General features: G+C 38.7%; 1 protein-coding gene across 3 annotated transcripts in view; it reads left to right on the forward strand.

Moving 5' to 3' along the window:
* PHF6 (PHD finger protein 6) overlaps nt 1-24,752 on the forward strand; it is a 47,441-nt gene that overhangs the window by 13,952 nt on the left and 8,737 nt on the right. For 2 of the 3 annotated variants that reach the window (XM_019426950.2, XM_019426951.2), the window contains exons 4-9: nt 4,699-4,832; nt 5,100-5,143; nt 18,198-18,367; nt 18,546-18,689; nt 20,049-20,153; nt 22,716-22,849. In XM_019426950.2, the coding sequence (XP_019282495.1) occupies nt 4,699-4,832; nt 5,100-5,143; nt 18,198-18,367; nt 18,546-18,689; nt 20,049-20,153; nt 22,716-22,849 (731 nt within the window). The remainder of the gene's footprint in view (nt 1-4,698; nt 4,833-5,099; nt 5,144-18,197; nt 18,368-18,545; nt 18,690-20,048; nt 20,154-22,715; nt 22,850-24,752) is intronic. The other variant, XM_019426953.2, reaches the window with a different exon arrangement.

Below are 24,752 nucleotides of genomic sequence, written 5' to 3' on the forward strand. Positions count from 1 at the left end.
ATGTCAGGAGAGGTGTTTGAGTTTTGAGGCGTACTAGGTGTACTAGGGAGCAAACTGAAGAGGGGAGTAGAAGTAAAAGAAAAATGATTCTTACCAAATTTTCACCTCTACATAAAGAACTTGAAATCAGGGTATGAACAGGATAAGGTGACAGTTAACATTTATACTTCTTTGGGGGCCGAAAATGAGCCCTCAACTGAATATTTGATACATGGGACAGACAGACATTTTTGCAGGGGGAAGGGGTCCACAGTTGACCATGTTCCTGTCAGATTCTCTTTCATTTTCCCACGTTGGAAAGAGTCACAGGTAGTACAAACTTGATGTTCAATGGCAGCTGACAGGCATTCTGCTAAGAGCCCAGGAGGGACTGACAAGTTTGAGGGCAAATGTTTTATGTCAAGAGGAATACAGGATAACATTACCCGGGTCTGGCCAACTGGTGCCAGCTGTGTTGGGGTCCCATTTTCCTATTACTCCACTTTTTCCAGAGAGGTCATCTTTTGTCTTCTTTTGCATAGCTTTTCTTAAGGAAAGTGTACCAGCCATCTATCTAGTTTCCCATCTTCTTTCATTTTGTCTTTTTATCTCTTTTTGATTCTCCACCTTGTATCTAACAGGGCGAATCTTTTCCTCCCAAATATTCTTGCCTCTGTTCATTCTGTGCCCCTTCAACTACAATGTTCTCCTCAATTTTACCTCTCCAAATTCGAGATCAGACTGTTTAAATTTTTAGGCATGCTTGAAGATTATTATGTTAAATCTGCAGGTATTAGAACCATGAGTGAGAAAAAAAATACACCAGAAGATATTAAAATCTTCAGTAACAGAGTAAGCTTAAAGTCAATACATTTATCGAACACTACTTTGTAAAGCAGTGTTTATCTTCCCAAAAACTCAGTCTAGAAACAATTGATGGATAAAATCTATACATTTATAAATATAACTAGCCAGACAAAGAAGTCAAATGGTAAGAGCCAAAATGAATGCTATATCTTAAGTCCCATAGGAGTTCAGGGCAGAAAGGATTATTTAGGGGCTGGGGTGTAGTAGTCTGCTACACTTCAAGGTAACAGTTACGTTTCTGTTTTGTGCTCATAGGTACACAAACACATTTGAATTTTATATTTAGTCTTATGGATAATTTTTGCTATTTTGTTAGCACCTTGCCAAAACTTCATATACAAGCGGGTATTTCTGCTTTTATATGAATGCTGCTTAAAATAGATCCAGTAAATTCTAATTGAGAAAAATTCCTACTCCTAACCTTGAAAAGAATTTTCCACTCTTTGAAACCATTTTTATTGGTATATCTTTTTTCTTCCTTGAGAGGAAATAACAAAAGTGAGAATAAGCATTTCCTCACTTAAAAATTTTATCTGTCCTAAATTGCTGTAGTTAACTGGTTATACTTTGGGTGGATTTAAATTGAGAACAAGTTAAGACAAATTTTGATATATTTTGGACATTTGGTTTCCTTCTTATTCTCAATAAACTGAGAGATGGATATTAAAAGCATTTGCTGGAGTATTCCCAATACTGTTGATTTTTTAGTTTATTTTAATTTTTTTTTTTTAATGTTTATTTTAGAGAGAGAGAGCACAAATGGGGAAGAGGCAGAAAGAGAGGGAGACACAGAGTCTGAAGCAGGCCCCAGGCTTCGAGCTATCAGCACAGAACCTGATCTGGGGCTTGAACTCACGAATCGTGAGATCATGACCTGAGCCGAAGTTGGATGCTTAACTGACTGAGTCACGCAGGCGCCTGTATTTATTTTTAAGTTTGTTTGTTTATTTTGAGAGAGACAGAGGCAGCGTGAGTAGGGGAGGGGCAGAGACAGGGAGAGAGAGAATCCCAAGCAGGCTGTGCACTGCCAGCTGCGGAGCCCAACGTTGTGCTCGAACCCACGAACCATGAAATCATGACCTGAGCCAAAACCAAGAGTCAGATGCTTAACCGACTGAGCCACCCATGCGCCCCATTTTATCTCTTTATTTTGAGAGAGTGAGAGAGAGGGACAAGATCTTAAGCAGGCTCCATGCTCAGTGTGGAATCTGAGGCGGGCCTCAATCCCATGACCCTGGGATCATGACCTGAGCCAAAATCAAGAGTCAGGTGTCCAACCAACTGAGCCACCCAGGTGCCCCTAAAATAATTTTTTGTGTATGAAAGTATTTTTGTCCATTGTAGAAAAATCAGAAAATATGGGAAAGTATAAACAAAACCATCCACCCAGTGACACAGAATCTGAAGCAGGCTCTAGGCTCCGAGCGGTCAGCACAGAGCCTGATGTGGGGCTCGAACTCACAGACTGCGAGATCATGACCTGAGCTGAAGTCAGACGCTCAAGTGACTGAGCCACCCAGGTGCCCCTGAATCTCATTTTTTTAAGACTAGAGTAATAGAGGGGCGCCTGGGTGGCGCAGTCGGTTAAGCGTCCGACTTCAGCCAGGTCACGATCTCGCGGTCCGTGAGTTCGAGCCCCGCGTCAGGCTCTGGGCTGATGGCTCGGAGCCTGGAGCCTGTTTCCGATTCTGTGTCTCCCTCTCTCTCTGCCCCTCCCCCGTTCATGCTCTGTCTCTCTCTGTCCCAAAAATAAATAAAAAACGTTGAAAAAAAAAAAAATTAAAAAAAAAAAAAAGACTAGAGTAATAGAAGTAAAATTAGTGGATCAGGAAATAAGAACTTTTTAAAAGCTCTTTGATAAATAAGGCAAGCTGCTGTCCAGAGTATAGTGATTTCTAGCAGGATATGAGCACGCCCATCTCACTATTTTTGCCAGTGTTGAGCCAAGTACAGCATTTTTAACAACACCTCCCCTCCTTTCACTTTTACTTGCTAATTGAATTCAATAATGTTTTTCAAAATGCGCCTGTAAACCCATTTTTGATGAAATTTCAAGATGAACTACTTGCAGTAGAGTTCTAATGAGATGGGGTATATTTGACTTGTTAAGAAAAACTGGTTGTAAAGTAGTACGTGTGGAATTATGTAGAGAAATACTGCCATGCAAACACTGTAACGCACCATCGGGGCATCTCTACTTGGTAAGCATGAGTGATTTTTAAATTTCCTTTGTGCCCTTGTCTTTTCCAAAATTTCTCTAATTGTGTTTTTTGATGAAAGATACAATTTGCTAAAATAATAAAACTTCATAATTAAGCTGCACTACAAATGCTGCACTTCCTCAAGAATTTATAAGCCACCCCAAAGTATTTAACAGCTTTTCCTGCTTGATAACTTGGCACAGTATTTCTTTTTAACAGTAATACTCTGAAGTTTCTGTATTTAAGGAAATGGAGTATTTCTCTAGTATTAGTAATGGGCACTGTCCCTCCTGCTTTCTGGGGTGTACCTGCCTTGAGAACGTTTCTACTTCTGACTTAGTAGGAGTATTTCTTAAATGATAGCTTGATTGAGAGGTTGACGCTCTGACTTGCTTAAAGAAGTGTAAGGAATTTTATTGGAATTTATATTAGCCTCCCCGTATACCAAAAATGCTTAGGGGCCAAGTGATCCCAAAGTTAGGATGGTAAGTGTTCTTTATGTTAAAATCAATAGAGGAGTGAGAACAGTTCCAAATGAGGTATCTAGAAAGCAGCAGTTTTTAAGATTTACCTTCTAGTGAATTTGTTTCGGCATGGCATTTGTAGCTTCGGAGATAGCCTCATTGAAAGTCCACTCAGTCCAGTATACTGTGATACGTTAATCAAAACCACTAGCAATCATTGTTATGTACTTTAAAAAAAAATTCTTTTTTAATGTTTATTTCTGAGACAGAGAGAAACTGAGCATGAGTGGGGGAGGGGCAGAGAGAGAGAGAGGGAACCGCAGAATCCGAAGCAGGCTCCGGGCTCTCAGCTGGCAGCACAGAGCCCGACACGGGGCCTGAACTCGCAAACCGTGAGATCATGACCTGAGCTGAAGTCTGTCGCTCAACCAACTGAGCCACCTCGGTGCCCCGATTCTTATGTACTTTTTTAAAAAAGAGCTTTTTCCTAAATTGAGAGCACGAGCTAGTTCAACAGTAGGAATTATCCAATAAAGTTAGAAGGTAAATACATTAAAATCTGTTTAAGAATATGTTCTTTTATCTATTTGCCTGGATTCATAATGCAGGAGGTAAGTAACAGATTAAATTAAAATAGATGAGCATGTTTTCAGAATCAACATCACAAATTATTTTTAGAGCTTGAGATATTTAAAAATCTACTTTAATTCTTTTATCCTTCTTCCCTCACTTGAAATTGATTTTACCAAGTTCCCCAATAGTATGTGAGGTTCTTCTCCCCAGAGATTCTCATTAAGTGGAGATGTGAAGGACAAATTGTTTCTGGTAGGAGACATTTTCTGCAGTTACTCATTTCCAGGAAAATCTGGATTGTGGAAAGGGCTAAGTTATATACAGCTTACATTCCTGCTATGCAACATTTCAAGTTTTCTCTTGGCCACAGTGAAACAATAGACATTAATAATATTCCATTAATTTTGTCAATGTTTAACATGGGGGAAAATACCCCTGGTAGAATTTTATTCAAATTATTTCTAGGCGAGAACACAAGAAAAATGGCATTATTAGTTACAAAACTTCAATAACCAGTTTGTTTTCCTTGACAGAGATTGATATGCCTTTAACCTGACTTCACGGCCTTAGGAGAATCGCACGCTAGTAATAATTATTTTATTGTTTTGCTGTAGATGTGTTCTTTGTGCCATTGTCCTGGAGCCACAATCGGTTGTGATGTGAAAACCTGTCACAGGACGTACCACTACCACTGTGCATTGCATGATAAAGCTCAAATACGAGAGAAACCTTCACAAGGAATTTACATGTAATTATTTAACTTCTTTAAGTGTTTTTTTCACAGTCCTACTTTAGGCTTTTGTAAAAGTTTTTCCCGTTTCAAAGCATTTCATCATCATTGTAAAGGGTGTTTTTGGTAAGGAATTTAATGGTTAGAGAAATGGCATAGGACTTTTAATAAGATTTGTGGAATCCAGCTTATGAATGGGGTGAAGTGTACTGCTCATTTTCTTAATTTGAAAAACGAATTTCGTTTGTTTACTTCATAATTTTTGATGTCTTCATTTTTTTGTAGGGTGTATTGCCGAAAACACAAGAAAACCGCACATAACTCTGAAGGTAAGTCATTCAGCCCCTTTTCAGTATCAGGAAGAAATTTGAGTGAATTCTGTACGGACTTTTGCCATAAGATGTATCTCAGTATTGAATACATTTCAAAGAATTAAGAAAAGTGTTAGGACAAACTAATATACATAGTGGAAATGATCTGAAGTTTTAAGGAAAATTTTACCCCTAAATTTAGTTCTTGTAAAGAGTACGTTGAGAATGTATTTATCTTTAGGAAACACATGACGGTGGGGGTTTGGGATTTCTGTGATCATGAAAGTGGTAGTAGATTGCAAAGGTCATAATTGGGATCTGTGCTACTGTCAGATACGCAAAGTGTGAACGAAGGACACTGGTACTACATTTTGTGATCACCAGGCTTTCTGTTAGATTTTCATGTTGTAGTACTGTTTTAAAAATACAGACATGTGCATAAGAAGTAATTAACTTTAAAATATATTAACTTTTGAAATTATAGTTTATTTCTCCTTAAATTTAGATAAAACAAGGTCAGGGATGTTTATATATAGTTAGCCAAGTTGTACCTGGTCTTTAAAAGGTATGGAAAAGTTCTTAAATTGAATTCTTATTTCGTACCTTTACAAACAGATGGTTTTGATACTGTCACTAGCAATATAAAAAGGCTTAGATTTAATCTGAGATTGTTCGGTCCTTCTATTTAGATTAGAGATCTTTAGTTTTTGTTAGCCTCCGAGAATGCGTTGCTTAGCAGTAGAATGGTTTCAGCCTGTTGATTTAGGAAGTGGTTTCTTTTATAAAGACTTACCTAGTTATCAGTGTTAGCATATTAAAGTTTGTGGCCCTTTTTGATATCTTAGATCTTGGCTGTATCCTACCCTTTGGGACTCCAGATTGGTTCCATTACTTTAGGATAGTGCTGGTTATATAATCTTCAGCAAAAACTTGTCTTTAAGGTAAACAGATTCCATAGCTGTTAACAACAGAACATTTCGGAGGTGATCAAGTACAACTGAAAAAAACCTTTATGTTTTCCTTGTTTTTTTCCTCATTTAGTTCTAGAATTCAGTTCAAAAACCTTTTGTTCAAAGGTTAAGAGGAAACTTTCCCGCCTTTCATTGCTTCAGATTTTAACAGTGTGTTTTTTAAAATTTTTATTGTTTATTTTTGAGAGAGAGAGAGAGAGACAGGAGAGAGTGGGGGAGGGGCAGAAAGAGAGGGAGACACGGAATCTGACGCAGGCTCCAGGCTCTGAGCTGCCAGCACAGAGCCTGACGCGGGGCTCAAACTCACAGGCTGCAAGATCACGACCTGAGCCACAGTCGGATGCTTAACCGACTGAGCCACCCAGGTGCCCTGGATTCTCTTTAAAATTGTAGTGACCATATATTTATGGTAAACCAAGGATTAAGAGCTGGGATCTGATGAAGATGAGTATATGAACACCCTGGGGCAGAATACTTGAGGGTGGCAACAGTGATTAATGTAGGCAGCTCCCCTTTTATTCGGTAGATTTCTGAAGCTGATAGTACCATCTAGTGGTAGAGAAAAGTCACTGCAGACTGTAAAGTAAATTTTGGCCACCTTTTTGCTTTGAGAAATTTATTGAGAAAGATCTAAATTACTGCTTTTCAAGATGACTTTTTTCATGTAACTGGAAGGATTCCTAAATTCCTAAATTATTCAAATTTGTAATACAATTGTCTTGAATTTGGGGTTCGTTGTATATTTTTGTAGCACTTTGAGGCCCCTTGTATTATTGATATATACGTAGTGTGTATATACTCATATTGTAGAACTTGAAATATAATTTTACAATTTGTCACTTTTATCTAGCTTGTATTTGACATTGAGTGCTTTGTCAGAAACAGAACTTCCAATTACTTCATTGTTCTAATGGGAAACATATGTTCTACTTTATGATTGTAATTTATGATTGGGGTTTATAGGATTGTATTTCAGGGACTATCTTTGAGAATTATACCGCAGTAGTTTATATAGCAAAGAGGAATTGATTACCTGTGGCAGTGTCTTGATTATTTGCCATCGGTGGCTCAATAACCTAGTTTGCTAATACTTAAAATGATAAATACGCCATAATTCAGTCTGTTCATGTTAGTTTGATCTAATATGAACTGTTTTGAAATATTAAATTCAAAAATCTCTTTACCGTCTCCATAGTTTTGCCTTTTCCAGAATGTCATATAGTTGGAATCACATAGTATGTAGCCTTTTCAGTTTGGCTTCTTTCACTTAGTGGCCTTTTTTTTTTTTTTTTTTTGGAGGCGGCAGGGGTGGGGGTGGGGTGGGGGGTGGGGGGTGGGGGGTGGATTAGTTGATAAATACATGCTTATGAGAAAGATCTGTTAGGCAAAAGGAGATTGAAGCTCCAGGAAGGAGGGAGACTCAGTGCACAACCAGAATTGCCCTGTGATGGGAGGACACTTCCATTGTAATAGAGAAGGAAGAAGATAGGTAGTTCCTCTCTCGTCTGTTTGCTCTGTGAGGGACAACGTAGGGGAGGCAGGAGGGCTGGAAGTTGAAGGAGAGAGGAGAAAGCTTGCAGGAATAGTTGTGAAGATGGGAAAGGAAGTTTGGAGAAATGTAAGGGCTCCAGACCAGGTAAAGGGTTCAGTTAAGGTTGCTAACCATTTATGTAGTGATACCCTCTGTGTGACTTCCGGCAATTCAGGATCCTGTGTGTAGCACAGAGAAAGTGGCTAGTTAGAAATCTAAGTTAGATAGGGAAGTGAAGGCAGGAAAATAAGAAACAGGAAGGAAGTAATAGATGGGAGGGGCGTGATTGAAGATAAGTGAGAAGGAAAGTGCTTGGGAAAGCGGTCATTTTGTGGTCCCAAAGTATGTGTGATTTATAGTGAGTTCAGAGGTTAGAACCCTTCTTAGGTGATTATAAAGGTGTCCGGGTGTGATTATAGGGATTGGGTAGTTGATGGAGGACATCACTGAAGGTCAGGGAACTTGCTTGGATTGTCCCATGGGCCTTTGAAATCACCCAGGATGCAGCAGGGGCTGGAAAGAGGAAAGTGCAGTAAGCTATGTGCTAAGGAGAATCTGATGCATGGGGTGGAATGATTGGGAGCTGGTAATTGTTAGCAATAAGGAGGGGAGGAAAGTAGCATAATCAGTGTACCAGCAAAATTGGCATCATCTGGGAGTTGGTTAGAAACGCCTAATCTCGAGCCCCACCCCTGACCTACTAAATAAGAATCGCCACTTTAACTAGATCCCAGGTGACTTGTTTGCACATGAAAGTTTGAGAAGCAGTGGTTTTAGCTGGATGACGTGGACCTCAGGTGCAGGGCTTTTTACAAGTGGCTATAGAACAAATGGTTCAGCAAGGCTGTCTAGTAGGACTTATTGTGACAATGAAGTGTTCTATATTTGCACCGTCTATTATGATAGCCACCAGCCACATGTGGTCGTTGAGCACTTAAAATGGTATAGTGCCCTTCTACTCTACTCTTTTTTTTTAATGTTTATTTTTGAGAGAGACAGAGCATGAGTTGGGGAAGAGCAGAGAGAGAGAGAGAGAGAAAGAGACACAGAATCCGAAGCAGGCTCCAGACTCCGAGCTGTCAGCACAGAGCCTGACTCGGGGCTCAAACCCATGAACTGCGAGATCATGAGCCAAAGTCAGACGTTTAACCAACTGAGCCACCCAGGCACCCCTGCCCTTACTCTTAATAGGAATTTATACATTAAAAATGGACAGGAAAAGCCTAGAATTAAATCCCGCAACTTACGTGCCCCATCCTTTGGCCCATGTGTTTAGATAATAGATATATTCTTCACCTTTTTTTTTAAAGCAGTATTTTTTAAATACCCAACATTGGCAATAACAGATAGGTCTAGTTTGTAGCTGATGCTAGCTTCTGTATTATAGACGTACCTTAACATGATAGGTTGTCATCGGTAAACAGTTGAGTACCTACAAGGAACTGTGATTATGTCTTGTGGTTCTTTTAAAATCATTTTCATTAAGAGGTTAAGGCTTTTCTGTTTAATAATGTATATGGAGCAAAGTAATCTGTGATGAGATAGAGAACAGTATTTAGAGTAGATGCTGAGTGTTAGCTATTTGCGGCAAGAATGTGTAGATTGTAAATCGTGATTACAAACATAACCTCAGCTCAGTTTAGGTTCTTGAAATTGTAAGTAGCCAAACTTGTGGCTTATTATTTTTGTTAAGCTACCCAGTATAGAATGTTTTGCATGGTATGGGTGCTCAAGAAATGTTTGTAATGTCTTTTCTTTGTCTTGAAACAGAGCATGGTTTTGAATGTATCCCTTATTTGGGTGTGACCTTTCTGTGTCCTGTGGCTTGTCTTGCACCGGGTGTTAGTAGAGCATGATGAGTTAATAGAACGCGATTTTTTATAAGTCTGAAATTTCTTAAAAATAGCTTAGTGAGAAGTGCCACAATTACGGTGACTGTAAAAGACAGTATATAAAGGAATCTTTTGTGCCTAACCTTGGAAGACCTACTCTTGATTTTATTCAGGGACCTGGTGGGTCCCCTAACAGACTTTCTGGAAACTTTATATTAGAGATTGCTTATCAAATCATACAACTCCATTTGTGTTTCAAGAACTAAAGTCACTATAGTTCTATTAGAGGTGTGTTGAAAGTGTGCTGTCCTCTGTGTGCATTCTGCTTTAATATTACCTTAGTATTCTCATTCCCTTTGTTTCTCTACAATGTGTTACACCTTCGGTCTTCGTTACTTTTGTTAAGTGGAAGATGGGGAGATTTTTATGTGACATCAGTGTCCTCGAAACCCTTTTAAGTTTTGTGGCATCGAATAGATTTATGAAGTACTGGAAAGGCAGTTTTGTGCACTGGTTGAACATGGGCTCTGAAATCAGATCCGTATTTGAATCTTAGCTCTGCTACTTACTCGTACATGGTCTTGGGCAAGCCGTTTAGTATCTCTGGAGCCTTGGATGCTGCATTTGTAAAACGGGAATTAAAATAAAACCCCACCTAGGGGCGAGGGTGGCTCAGTCGGTTGACTGGCCGACTTCGGCTCAGGTCACGATCTCGTGGCTTGTGAGTGCGAGCCCCGCGTCGGGCTCTGTGCTGCCGGCTCAGAGCCTGGAGCCTGCTTCGGATTCTGGGTCTCCCTCTCTCTCTGCCCCTCCCCTGCTTGTGTGCTGTCTCTTTCTCTTAAAAACAAATAAACATTAAAAAAAATTAAACAAAATCTCTCCCTCATGGAATTATTGTAAGGATCAAATGGAATAATGTCTGTAAGGGTCTCAGCAACATTCCGGGCACATAGTTCAGTGCTCACTAAATACTACATTCATGTGGTCTTCCTCGGAAGATAATAGAACTTAAATTGTATTTGTGATTTAACTTGGGAAATTTGAGTAACGTGTTCACGTTGTGCCCTTTGCTAGAACTGACTCCTTATTTTTTCTTTGATTCAGCAGATTTGTTGACTACCCATGTGCAAAAAGTACTGCGCTAGGCACTGTTTACGTTCATCTTTCATTTAGCACACTTTTCAAACTGACTACAGGAAGTACCGAACATACATGAAAATATGTTTGAAAAAAAGCCCCATCACCTGGGTTAACAATCCTCAGCTCCTGGCCAGTCTTGTTTCATCTGCACCCCTCACCTGCTTCCTCCACCTGGATTATTTTGAACTGAATCCCAGCCACATTTCATTTTAGCACACTTGCTTAAGAATTAGTATTTTGGGGGCACCTAGGTGGCTCATCCGGTTGAGCGTCAGACTTCAGCTCGGGTCGTGGTCTCGCGGTTTGTGGGTTCGAGCCCCACATCAGGCTCGCTGCCATCGGCCTGTCAGTGCAGAGCCCGCTTTGGATCCTCTGTCCCCGTCTCTGTGCCCCTCTCCCGCTTGTGCTCTCTCAAAAATAAATACATATTTTGGAAAAAAAAGACTATTTTTGAGGCAGGTTGTGTTGTTTATATGTGCATACACATATAAATATGCATAAAATAAATCATTTATCTGATACCTTTACCGAAAAAGAAAGCAGGTTTGTGTGTGACATGGAGCGTGCAAGGCCAACGCACATCGCGCTTCCGTTGGAGGAGGCGGGGCGAAGGGCGTCCAGTCTTCCTTTCGTTGCAGCACTCCAGGCGCCCAGCAGAGGCAGTGACGCTCACTGCAACCTTAATGCTTGTCATTTTGCTTCTGTCGTAAAAATAATCCTAACACACATTTATTGAGTGCCTCCTCGGTGTGGGCACGTGGGAGAATCGCCAATTCCCCAATAAAAAAAGCCCCTTGACAGAGAGCTTACCATCTACACAAGGTATGACAAGAGGAATAACTAACAAGTGAATAGAATTTTCTAGTTTACAAAGCATTTTTCACGTTTTCTTAAGGCTTCCTTTTCAGGAAGGTGTTCTCCTCAGTTCCATTTGATACGCCAGGAGACTTTGCCTTGTGAGTGTTAACTAGCTTTACCAAGTTTTAAGACCTAGTAGGTGGCAGTTTTGAAACTTTCTGTCCAGGGGTTCTTTCTACTTCATACTGTTAACTGATGTGAGACTTTGGGGAGGAAAGGAAATGGAGCTTAACCCAGGAAGGTGGAAGATGAGAAAAATAGTGATTAGAAAGAAGAGAATTGGTAACGGAACAGATAGGGCTTTCCAATACTAGGAGGAGGAGAGTTGGCGTGCTGGTAAGGTGGTCACTCCTGTGCCTCATAGTGGCAATCAGAAGGGTGACAGAAGGACCTGGCCTTTCTAAGGTGACATAGACATCCAGGGGGCGGTGCTCATAAGGGTTGGGAATGCTTGGTGGCACTTTGTCACCTTATCAGCCTGGATTTGTAGAAATAAGAGCTGTGAGTACGAAGGTAAGGTTTTGTTTTCTTATCGCATTCATTTGTTTGATTAGGTGTGTGAACGTTGTATAGAAATCGGCAGTACCGATGAGTGTACGTTGTTCGTGAGCTTTCCTCCCACCCTTATGTCTGTTACCAGATTCCTTCGCTGAAAGCAGCCACTACTGTCAGTTTCTTAAGTTTCCTTTCAGAGCATTTCTCTGCAGACATGAGCAAACGTGAAACTGTCCTTTTTCTGACTTCCAGGAGCACTTGACATTGTGTATTTCCATGACAGTGGGTATTGCCACTTTAAAAGCATATGGTTTCTCACTAGCATAGGTTGGTCCCAGCTCTGCCACTTCTTAGCTTGGTGACCTTGGCTAAACTTATTTAACCTTTCTGAACTTTTCCTTATCTGTAAAATGAGGGATGGGGATGCTGACAGATACAAGCTCGTGTGGTGGTCGTGAGGCTCAAGTGAGATCGTGCGTATAAATCGCATGGCCCATCTGGCATAGTCAGAACTCCAAAAGTCAGATGTTAGCTCTGAGATATGGCGTGTTTCCAATTTATAAATTAAGTAGAAAAGGGCAAGATGCAGAATAGTGTGCTCAGAATGCCATTTGTTTGTGTATCCTTTTAAAAACCACGTTTGCATGCGCAGAGGAAGTAACAGCTGACATTTATTGAGAGGGTCTTGGGTGCCAGGCGCTGTTCTAAATTAAGTAACTTTACACTAATTCATTTAGTTCATTCATGGACCCTGGGGGGTAGGTCTCAGGTAAGAAGACACACAGGGACACACAGTCTATGGCAGTTCCAGGGTTCAAAACCAGGCTCTCAACCCTTGAGGTTGAGAAGAAAAGCCCTTAATGGTGGTTACTTGAGAGAGGGAAGGAGGGAGGCAGAAGGAGAGAGAGGGAAGGAGGGAGGAAGAAGGAAGGGAAGCAGGAAAGCTAGGGCAGGTGCCAGCTGGGAGCGCCGCGCAGGCAGAATTAAAAGGTGGGAAGGAAGATTTTTACTTCTTTGATGCAGAGTTCTTTTATAATTATCATTGAAGGAGAAAAAAACACTTTTTTTTCTTTTTCAACTTTTTTTTATTTATTTATTTATTTTTGGGACAGAGAGAGAGCATGAACGGGGGAGGGGCAGAGAGAGAGGGAGACACAGAATCGGAAACAGGCTCCAGGCTCCGAGCCATCAGCCCAGAGCCTGACGTGGGGCTCGAACTCACGGACCGCGAGATCGTGACCTGGCTGAAGTCGGACGCTTAACCGACTGCGCCACCCAGGCGCCCCAGAGAAAAAAACACTTTTTATGTTAAAATGTTAAAACATCTTCACAGTTTTGAATTGGGGAAGAAAACCCTACTGTAACCATGTAGCCATGAAAAATTTAAACGAAGGTGCCGTGACTAGCCTCATACTCATTTTTTTCATGTGCATTTTCAGTTATCTTTTTGGGTAAATTCCACAAAGTATGATCACCGGGTCAAAGGGTTCAGTCTTTTTGAGGTTCCTGACACATGTTGCCATGTTACTTTCTGGAAAGATTTTGCTAGATTATATTCCCATCAGGGGTGGATGAGTTTACCCCTCTTTTCACCACATTGGATGTGAGACGTTCTTTTACTTACAAAAGTAGTATATTATCCATTGCTTAAAAATTAAAATAGTACAATAATGGGTGATGGGCATTGAGGAGGGCACCTGCTGGGATGAGCACTGGGTGTTGTATGGAGACCAATTTGACAATAAATTATATAAAAAAATAAAATGAAATAAAATAGTACAATAATACTGTTGCATTAAAGCAGTTCAAAAAGGCCGCAAAAAGGTTACGTTCTCTAGGAGTAACTAGTAATAACAGTTTGATGTATATCTTCCCAGAGCCTTGTTTACCTACATACAAATATTTAGTGTATATGCACACTTATTAAATACAGTGGCATCATAGTATATATAGATACTATTATGCTACTTGCTTTTTTTATTCTGTGATTTATCACAGACCTCCTTCACTGTTGTTTACAGATTGACATCATTCTTTTTATTTTCATCCACTGAAGCATTTTATTTGTCTTTTTTCCCATTGATTTTTTTTATGTTTATTTATTTATTTTGAGAGAGCACAAGTGAGGAGGCAAGGAAGGAGGGAGGGAGGAGAGAGAGAGAGAGAGAGAGAGAGAGAATGAGAATGAGAGAGAATATCCCAAGCAGACTCTATACTGTCAGTGCAGAGCCTGACGCGGGGCTTGAACTCATGAGCCGTGAGACCATGACCTGAGCTGAAATCAAGAGTCGGACACTTAACCGACTGAGCCACCCAAGTGCCCCATTTGACCTCTTTCTTTTTAACTGTTCCGTTATATCCCATAGAATAAATAGAACCATAGTTTATTTAAGGATTTCTCTATCAAAAATCATTTACGTCTATTTGTTTCATGGATAAAACTGTATTTATCTTCCTTGTACGTATATGCTTGTATACTTATGCAAGTGATTCCGTAGTGTAAAGTTTTAAAATTTGGTTTGCTTTTAACATTGGGGAAAGTACTGTCTCATGTACCCAGTTTATGGTCCCACCAACAGTGTATGAGGGTGTCCAGTTTTCTGCCTCTGTGCTGGGACATTACCAGTTTTTAATTTTTGCAAATCTGATTATCACATTAAATTTCCATTTCTCTCATCTCTAGGAAGATTGGGCTTCTGTTCTTTTTTTTTTTTTTTTTAGTCATGTATCTTTTTTCTGTGAATTGCCAGCTATCCTTTGTGCATTTTTCTCTTGAGGTTTGTCCTTTTGAAATTGATTTGTAGCGAGTGATTTCTGTAATGGAAGTATTAATTCTCCGTCACTAAATGCAAATGATTTCCCAGTTTATCATTTGTCTTCTAACTTGGATTATGGTGCATGTGCCATGCAAAGGTTTCTAATTTTTAGTCAGATCTCAGTCTTTCCCTTTATGACTTCTTAGGTGTTTGACCCAACATTATAAAAGCTACTCTCCTCCATTTTCTTCTATTACATTTATAGTTTGTTACTTTATGATTAGATTTTTTTTATATGGTATGAGGAAAGGAATCTCAGTTTTAAAAAAATGGATAAGCAATTATGCCATCATGTCTTTTCCCCACTCAATTTGAAATGCTACCATTATACTCGGAATTCCCATATGCTTATGGGTCTATTTTCAACCTTGCTTTCTCTTCTGCTGATAAAAGTCTCTTCCTGTGCCAGTATTTTAACTGCTGTCTCTTTACTGTATATTTTGATGTCTTTTTTAAAAAAATCTTGTTGTATATCATAAATTTACTCTTCCAGAAAACCGTGGAATCAACCATTTTATCAGAGTTGCATTAAATTAAGTTAGTGAGAGCTGACATTCCAAAGTTGACCCTCTTCCTCCAGAAGCTCAATATTTTTGTGAGGCTTCTTTTTGATGTTTATTTCTAACACATCTTGTGTTCAGTTATTCTAGCTTTTTATAACTAAACTCTGCTATTATGATACATGAAAATGATATATCACTTAATTTACACTTGGATTGTAGAAAAGTCGTATTTTCTATAAGTGTGTTTAACTACTTGTACTCTGAATTATTTGGTCATTTGCTTGGTCCATTTTTCAGTTGGGGCCTTAATCTCTTATGAGCTTATATCATAAGGATACTAATCCTTTTTCACAATTACAACAGAGTTTCTTCTAATTTGTTTACTTTTTTATTTTATCACTTTTTTTTGCTGTATAAATCTGAAAATTTAGTATAGTTAAAACTGTCAGTCTTTTATGATTTTTACCATTGCTGTTAAAGTCCCCTAAAATTTTACACCAAGAGGTTCCATATTTAGTGCAAAAAAAAAAAAAAAAAAAAAAGCCATGTAGAAAACTAGTCATGTTGGCCTGATAATGGAATTAGTTAAGTAATTTCTTTAAAGGTGTTTAATAATGTAATCTTTTTTTTTTTTTTTTTAATTTTTTTTTTTCAACGTTTTTTATTTATTTTTGGGACAGAGAGAGACAGAGCATGAACGGGGGAGGGGCAGAGAGAGAGGGAGACACAGAATCAGAAACAGGCTCCAGGCTCCGAGCCATCAGCCCAGAGCCTGACGCGGGGCTCGAACTCACGGACCGCGAGATCGTGACCTGGCTGAAGTCGGACGCTTAACCGACTGCGCCACCCAGGCGCCCCTTTTTTTTTTTTTTTTTTTTTTAATTTTTTTTTTTCAACGTTTTTTATTTATTTTTGGGACAGAGAGAGACAGAGCATGAACGGGGGAGGGGCAGAGAGAGAGGGATAAAGGTGTTTAATAATGTAATCTTATAGTGTTAATGATTATTTGTTTTCATTGTAAGTAACAGAATATTCTGTATATCATATGTATTGTATAACATGTACCAGAATGATGGACAGATTTGCTTATGATTTTTCATTTTTTAAAGAATTTTTAATTTGGGGCAAGTGCAAGTAATTCTAACAGCTTTAATGAAATTCTGTGTCTTAAAAATTGTCAGTTTCAATGTTTAAAGTAGGTGATGTGTTTTGATATGAAATTTGCTATAATGTTAAGATCAGAAGATATCTTTGACTTCTCGGTCTTCACAGGAAGTTATTCATATGAATTTACCTTATTGCTGGTAAAACTTTTACTTTTCCCCCCTTTTTCCTCCCTCATATCCTACTGTAGTTATGTGAAGTTGCATTGATATAAATTTTTATGAACTGTTTTGCAAACAATCTAATGCCTTCAGTTCCTTGAATTTATATATTCAAATATACTAATTGAATTACCCTTTTCTTGTCATAATGATTATGCTTTTATTTCTAAAACAATAAAAAAATTTTAAGTATTTATTGGGAAACATTGATATCTATGAATAGAAGTTGATATGCTTTCTCATTGAGAAATTAATCCCTGGAATTGAAAACTTAATGTTAAAAGAAAAAACAAAGGCCTTAGAACTGTGCCTAAAACTGTCTTTAGTTTGACCCTAAGAGAAGTGAACATTTGGTTTTTATACCTTTTTAACACTAAATACTTTGTCTCATGTACAGTAGGCCCTCAATAAAGGAAGTGTTTGTAGTGAGTAACTGGATGAAACACCGTTCCATTAATCATAGAAATTCTTTTCAAATTGCTGGGAAATGCAGTTCTAAAACTTCTACATAAATGTTATTTAATCCATTAAAGTATATACCTCACTTGCAACATAGCTTTGTTACCATTTGTGTTAGAAATTCCTTGCATACTTAATATTTGTTTAAGTACTCGATCTGTTGTTCATTTATAGATGACTTCCTTGTGGAATATGACCTATTTGATTTTCATGATAGTTTAAGGAGCTATCCTAGAAGAGTGATGCCTGATAGAACTTTTTTGTGATGGTGGAAACGTTCTGTATCTGCGATGGCCAGTATAGATGCAGCTCACCATCTGCGACTTATAAGCCCTTGAAATGTGGTCAGTGTGAATGAGAAACTGAAGTTTTAATTGTGTTTAATTACAAGCGACTAAAATTGTGAAAAACCACCTGTTTGTTGCTCGTGGCTGCTATATTGGACAGCACAGATACACCTACTTTATTTTCATTTAGTTTTCCAAGTTATAGTAAGATCATTTTCTTAGGTAAGTGTTCTGATTTCACTCACAGTGTTTGGTAAAACTCTTTGAAACCTATGGTAAAAACAATAATACAAGAGCTAATTCTAAAAATGGACTTTAATTAGAGTTTGAAAATGTTTACTGGCTTGTGTGCACAGTCAAGATCACAAAACTCATTTTTATAGAATTATAAATCCAAAAGAAATCATTATTACAAGGATAATAAAACTTTTGAAGTCTTCTGTTTTTTTTTTAAGTTTATTTAATTTTTTGAGAGAGAGAAAGAAAGAGCAAACAGGGGAGGGGCAGAGAGAGAAGGAGATGAGAATCTCATGCAGGCTTTGCACTGTCAATGTGGAGCCTGATGTGGGGCTTGAACTCATGAACCATGAGATCATGATGTGAGCTGAGACCAAGAGTCGGACGCTTAATCGACTGAGCCACCCAGGTGCCCCTAAAACTGTTTTTTTTTTTTGGTATTTGATTTTGGTTGCATTTATATGAAACATTAAGGTTCCTATATTGAGTATTCCACACACCGTTTCTCCTCATTTCTGGAGGGGATTTCATTCTAAGGAGAAATGTGTATTCTAAGGACCCATGAACTAATGCCCATTTTAAGATTGGTCCACGTAAAGCTTTTTGTTCATTTTTAAGCAGCTGATTTAGAAGAAAGTTTTAATGAACATGAACTGGAGCCCTCATCACCTAAAAGTAAAAAGAAAAGTCGCAAAGGAAGGCCACGAAAAACCAATTTTAAAGGGCTGTCGGAAGATACCAGGTCTACATCCTCCCATGGAACAGATGAAATGGAAAGTAGTTCCTATGTAAGTAGGAAAATGTGAGATTTTTTACTTTTTGTTGCACCATGAATATTTCATTTAAACTGTGTTTATAGGTAAAGCTCATCATTTGAAATGTTAACTAAGCTTGAGGGTACTGATGGCATATTTTGATGGATCTTTTTTTTTAAGTGTTTTTTTTTTTTTCCTTTTACATTTGCAGAGAGATAGGTCTCCACATAGAAGCAGCCCTAGTGACACCAGGCCTAAATGTGGATTTTGTCATGTAGGGGAGGAAGAAAATGAAGCCAGAGGAAAACTGCATATATTTAACGCCAAGAAGGCAGCTGCACATTATAAGTGCATGGTAAGCATGGTTCTTTTTATGTGCTTTTAAACCCAAGTTTTTTTTTTGAAAGGCATTTAGCTAGTAATCAAATATGGCGCTTTTGTCTCCAGCGTTAGTGGTTTTGAATTATGAATAGTATATCCTGTAGTCCCAAATCTTCATTAACTTTAGGGTTTTAAAAATACAGCCTTTATGACTTAGTAGGATTTCAGGTGGTCCTAATTATAGTTACCATCTTCTGGATAATTGGTAGTTAACTATGTCGTAACTGTACAAATTCCGGCTTATAAACCTGTCGTGAGGGGGGTGTCCGGTGTCCACTACAACCTTGGAAATATCCGTGGTGTTGTGCTTCACACATTGTATTGCACTTACTCATTTGTCAGCCTCTCTCCCTTAATAATAGACTCTTAATTCTTTGAAGAGAAGAACTATATCTTTGCATCCTTAGATCCAGGTCGCACATACAGTGTACATAAACATTTTTGAGTTTGATTGTATTATTCATCCCATTTATGATTAGGTTTTAAAAATTATTGGGATGCCCGGGTGGCTCAGTCGGTTAAGCGTCTGACTCTTGATTTCGGCTCAGGTCGTGATCTCGAGGTTTGTGAGTTCAAGCCCCATTTCGGGCTCTGTGCTGACAGTGTGGAGCCTGCTTGGGATTCTCTCTCTCCCTCTCTCTGCCCTTCCCCTGCTTGCTTGTTCTCTCTCTCTGTCAAAATAAAGAATTAAAATAAACATTTTAAAAATTAGATTATTTATATCAGAGGTTCTTGACCAGAGAGGTGTATCAGATTTACCTTGGGAGCTTTTTCCAAAATACTGAACCCTACAGTATATCCCAAACATGTCTAGTTAAAAAAAAAAAATTCCCCAGGTAATTTTGATCTACATCTATGGTTGAAATTTGCCAGTTTAAACTATTTTTTAAAACTTTGTGGAAACAGGGTACTGGGTGGCTCAGTTGGCTAAGCATCCAACTCTTGATCTCAGGGTTGTGACCTCAAGCCCTCGGTTGAGCTTCGTGCTGTGCCTGAAGCCCACTGAAGAACACAAAGCCAAAAAACTTTGTGGAAACGTAATAAAACAATTGAGATGACAGGGTAACATTGTGGAAATCTGCATTGTGGAATAAAGTATCTAATCTTGACTTCACGCTGGCAGCATTAGTTTCATTTCATTGTCCTTATTTTGGGTTATATTTTAGTCCGACAGATGAATGTATTAAAAGTATTTGAGTCAGTACTTGATTATTATGGAAAAGTCCTCTCTCTCAGGATATTGAAGTAACATTACACATTTGTTATTACGTTGTTTAATCTTTTTCTCACAAGAATTCTGAACGTTAAATGTTCCTGCATTTTTCTTTTCTAGCTGTTTTCTTCTGGCACAGTCCAGCTCACAACGACATCAAGGGCAGAATTTGGAGATTTTGATATTAAAACTGTACTTCAGGAGATTAAGCGAGGAAAAAGAATGGTCTGTGGTTTTATATTTATGCTATGCAACGTTACTCTTCTGACTCTCTCCTTTAAACTTAGAACACATCTCAAATTTATCCAGTCATCAAAAAATTTAATATAAAGTAGTTCATATGTTAAAGCAAGTATCTATTGGACTTATTTGTAATATAATAAAGGACGCTGATGTTACTGAAACTTATTCCTCTTTCTATGTAACTTCATTACTTCAGAGAATTACACTGAGATTTATATTTCAGGGTATCTGAGGGTCTTTTAATAAAATAAATGAAGATGTGAATGTGACACACCTAATTAAGTTTAAAATGTTATATTATTTAAGCTTGCTTACAGAACAACTCCATAACCCTAATAGAGCATTGGGAACTTCCCTGTGTTGTTATTCATTCTTTTTTTTTCTTTTTCTTTTTTCTTTTTTAATGAAAGGAAAAGATTTTTTTCAGAGCCTTCTGTTTAGTTAAAGTTCACATAAGCAGTTATGTCTCTTAAAATGTTTATCATAGCTTTAAAGTTTTCTTTATAAAATGTGCCTAAGTCTCCTGTTCTTAAACACACTGAATTACTAATAAATAGCTTTAAGAAATATTGGCATCTTTATTGATCACTTACTCCTTTACAGTTGGTGAATATCATAAAATGTCAATGGAATGCAAAATCTTTTCTTTAAGACAGCAACTGTCTCTAGAGATGACTTTAAGCATTTTTTAATTGTGAAAATTTTCGAACCTATCAAAATTAGAAACACTAGTAACACACATCTGTCCATCACCTTGACTCATCAGTTATCAAGAATTTGCGGCACTCGTTTCATCTATGCCTTTTATTCTTGTTGCTTGAAGTGTTTTAAAGCAGAGATGAGACTTCATATCATTTCACCTCTACATATTTCAGTATGTATCTCTTAAAAGTCGGACATTCTCTTAGCTAACCACAGTGTCATTACCCCTTATAGATTAACAATGAGTTCTCAGTGTCATTTAATACCCAGTTCGTATTTGTATTTCCCCAGTTGTCTCAAAACTATCTTTTTAACGTCGAGTTGTGTGAATCAGAATCCAAAGGAAGATGACACATTCATTGCATTTGATTGTTCTCTATACGTAACCTAGGGCACTTCCCCGCCCCTTGTCTTAGTTGTTTCTTTTTCTGTTTTGTCGTGTGCCATTGGCCTGTTGAAGAAAATGAATTAACTCTCCTGTAGAATACCCCATATGTTTTATTTGTTGGTTTGCTTATTTGTGATGCCATTTAACTTGTCCCTCTGCTCGCCAGATTGTCTTTAAAGTGGAGGTTAGATGTAAAGGCTTGATTAGGTTCGGTATCAAGATTTTTGGGGGTAAGAATACTTCACAGGTGGGACTGTATCATCCACATTTTATAATATCAGACTAGTCCTAATGTCTGGTCCTTGGATTCGGGTGGCGAGTGTAATCCGTGCCCCTCCGTCGTGAGTCCGCCTTCAGCCTTTCATCCAGTGGTTTCAGGCTTTGCTGAGCTTTATCTGAATCCATTAGAAATGACCCTTTCTTTGTGCAACTGCAGCTTTGAAGGTGTGAAAATTGTTGATGTGAGCTATTCTGTTTAAATCCAGTTCAGTTTATTGATACTTTGATTAGTCTTTTATAAGCAAAACTCCTTGGAATCAGAATGTATAATACTACAAAAATATGTAAGGGAAAAATCTCTTCCACGTATCACACCGAGCAGTGTTGTTGTACAGCTATAAATAGGTGACCAGGATAACAGTTCCGTTCTGGTCAACTTATTTGTTTACCTCTGCACAGTGAAATGTTGGTGTACTCACTAACCTAACATTTTCCCAAGTGTGCTCCAAAGGAAATTAGTCCATCGAGATGCTCCCCAACCCCTCCAAAAATAAAAGGGCATCTGGAGTTCAATACTTCGGGAGCTATTTCCTATACCCTCCTTCTTGCCGAAAGGCTGTGAGAAGTTCTGCAATCAAGCAATCTGTTGCATTCCTCCAACTTACTTGACTATGAAACTCTTTTGTCAACAATCACCCTTTTAATCTCAGAACATTCTTGAGGCAAGGCAGATCTAGGGCAACTTGTGATGTCTTGAAAAGATTTCAGCCCCATTAGACTCCCTCTGCCCTTTTACCTACTTGGTAGCAGTCCCTCCGTGGGGAATCGCTTTCCTGTCTTCTCATTCTTTAGTCATAATAGCCAAGGACCTAGTCCCGTGAGGAGGAGAAGCCAACCACTAAAGTCTAGAGTATCATTTTTTGGTGTGCTTGGCAGCATTCAGGAATATCTTGTTTATGTTTAGATGTCAGACCTTGGAAGGTTAGTATAGGTAAATAATGGAAACATCAGGGAGTGACTTAATATCAGAAAGTCTATCAGAGTGTGGTTTAAATTGCAGCGTGATTTAATCGAGATGCTCAACAGTAAGTTTGGTGTATTTTTTTTCCATAGAAAACTGGCTGTTTTCTTTGTAAACTGGAATGTTTGGCTGAAATATGGCTAAAATAGAATAAATAAGGTTGCAAAAACTTTGAAATACTGCTTATGATTATTCTTTCTCTTCCCTTAAACAGAAATGTACACTTTGCAGTCAGCCCGGTGCTACTATTGGATGTGAAATAAAAGCCTGTGTTAAGACTTACCATTACCACTGTGGAGTACAAGACAAAGCCAAATACATTGAAAATATGTCACGAGGAATTTACAAGTAAGAGAACAACAATTGTCCATTTTCCTTAACTTGTCAGTAAGTAACTGCCCGTGAGTAGATGACATCAGTTTACTTGGTCACTGTCCCTAGATGGTATTTAGCCAAGTATAGAAGACTTAGGACTCCATATAAAGAAACAAGTACTATGATTGGCATTTTCCTCTTTCAATACATCCCTGGATTAGCAGTCACTCAGCCAGTGTGTGTTATGCTTACTAAGTGCCAGGTGTCGTGATAGGAGCTGGGCATACAGTAGTGATCAGTACGCATACGGACTAAGTCCTCGCGAAGCTTATAGTCTAGTGGGAGAGACGTGTTAATTAAATGGCCACGTAAATGTACAATTACAAACTACATTCAGTGCTAGAAAGGATATGTTACAAAGCACCATGAGAACATGTAACGAGAAGGAGCTGACTTAATCTGTAGTGAGTGAATATTTAGGAATTTCCTTAAGGAAATAGAGCTTGAGCTGAGATAGGAAGGGCGTAGATCGATGTGGGTGTTGGGACCGTGTTCTAGGCAGAAGGAACAGCATGTGCAAGACCCTGAGGTGGAACCGAAGCAAGAGTGCGAATGGGAAGGTGAGTCAGGAGGCTGCTGCTCAGGGTCCAGGTGGGAATTCTTGGCAGCTTAGAATAGGATGTGGTTGTGAAGATAGAAGCCCAGAGACGCTCTTGGGGGAATGAGGAAAGCATAAGGTTTGGAGATTTGGAATTACTATCCTCTGCTTTATCGGTCTTCCATATCCATGTACGTGTATAACGGTTCCATTCGTTTAACTGAATGGAGACTACGTTGGTGGGGGTCCGTGGATTTTTGACTTGCCTTCGCGAGTTGTAAAGCACTTCCTTCCATTCCCAGGATGCAATAAGCCAGTGACTAAACACCCTACTATTTTGCGTACGAAGCAGTTTATTGTAAGCAGTCACCACGTATTTGGGTGATTGGATGAGGTGCTAATGCTCTATTATAAAGTTTGCCAAACTTTGTTTAATAAGGAAGGCAGGAGATGTTTTTCAAGTGAATTCTGTCAAGCCTTTAAGAAACAGGAATTCTAATATTTAAAGAGGTCCAGCACATGGCGAAAGATGGAAAACTTCATTCATTCTGTGAAACTTACATTAACTGTGACACTAAACCTGACAGAGATGGCATGTAAAACAAAAACAAGAAAACCGCAGACCAAATCTGGCTTTTATAAACAATATACCAAATTCCTAAATGTTAGAAAATCAAATCCAGATCTGTATTCTAACGATTTAAAGACTGTTCAAAATTAGGAAATTTATTAGTGTGAACCATTATAACTAATAGAGCAAGAAAGATCCTATCGCCTTCCTGGTGGATGGTGAAAAGGCATTAGATGGCATTCAGCGTCCACCTCTGAATTTTAAAGGAAGGAACCAAGAGTGCGCTCGGGCAGCGAGGGGTCCTAATGGAGCATTTATGAGAAAACGGCAGCAAAGAGCCTTATTAAAGGAAAGGGACTGCAGTTCGTAACCAGGGCTGAGCCTCACAACCCCCCGAGGATGGATCAGGCCCGCTTTAGAAACGTTCATGCCTGGGCTCCACCATCAGAGATTTAAAATTCACTAGGTAGAAGCCCAAGCCGTGTTTTTTAATGACGCCCCAGGTTATTGTCATGTTCATCTGGAATTGAGAACCACTCGACCAGTACGCTTTCGACTACCGGTGTTACTTTGCAGCGCTCTTCGGGAGGGTGAAGCCAGTGCAACACGAGAAAGAAGAAAAATGTATAATAGATATTGTGAGGGAGCAGAATAAAATTGTCAATATTTGTTATGAGTGTCATCGTCTACCGAGAAAATCCCAAGGAATCAACCCAATTTATTAAAATCAGTAAGAGCTCAGTGGGGTTGCTGAATACTAGATGAAT

The sequence above is a fragment of the Panthera pardus genome, unplaced genomic scaffold, assembly GCF_024362965.1.
Source record: "Panthera pardus isolate Hobbes unplaced genomic scaffold, ASM2436296v1 HiC_scaffold_27, whole genome shotgun sequence".
NCBI classification, from domain to species: Eukaryota; Metazoa; Chordata; class Mammalia; order Carnivora; family Felidae; genus Panthera; species Panthera pardus.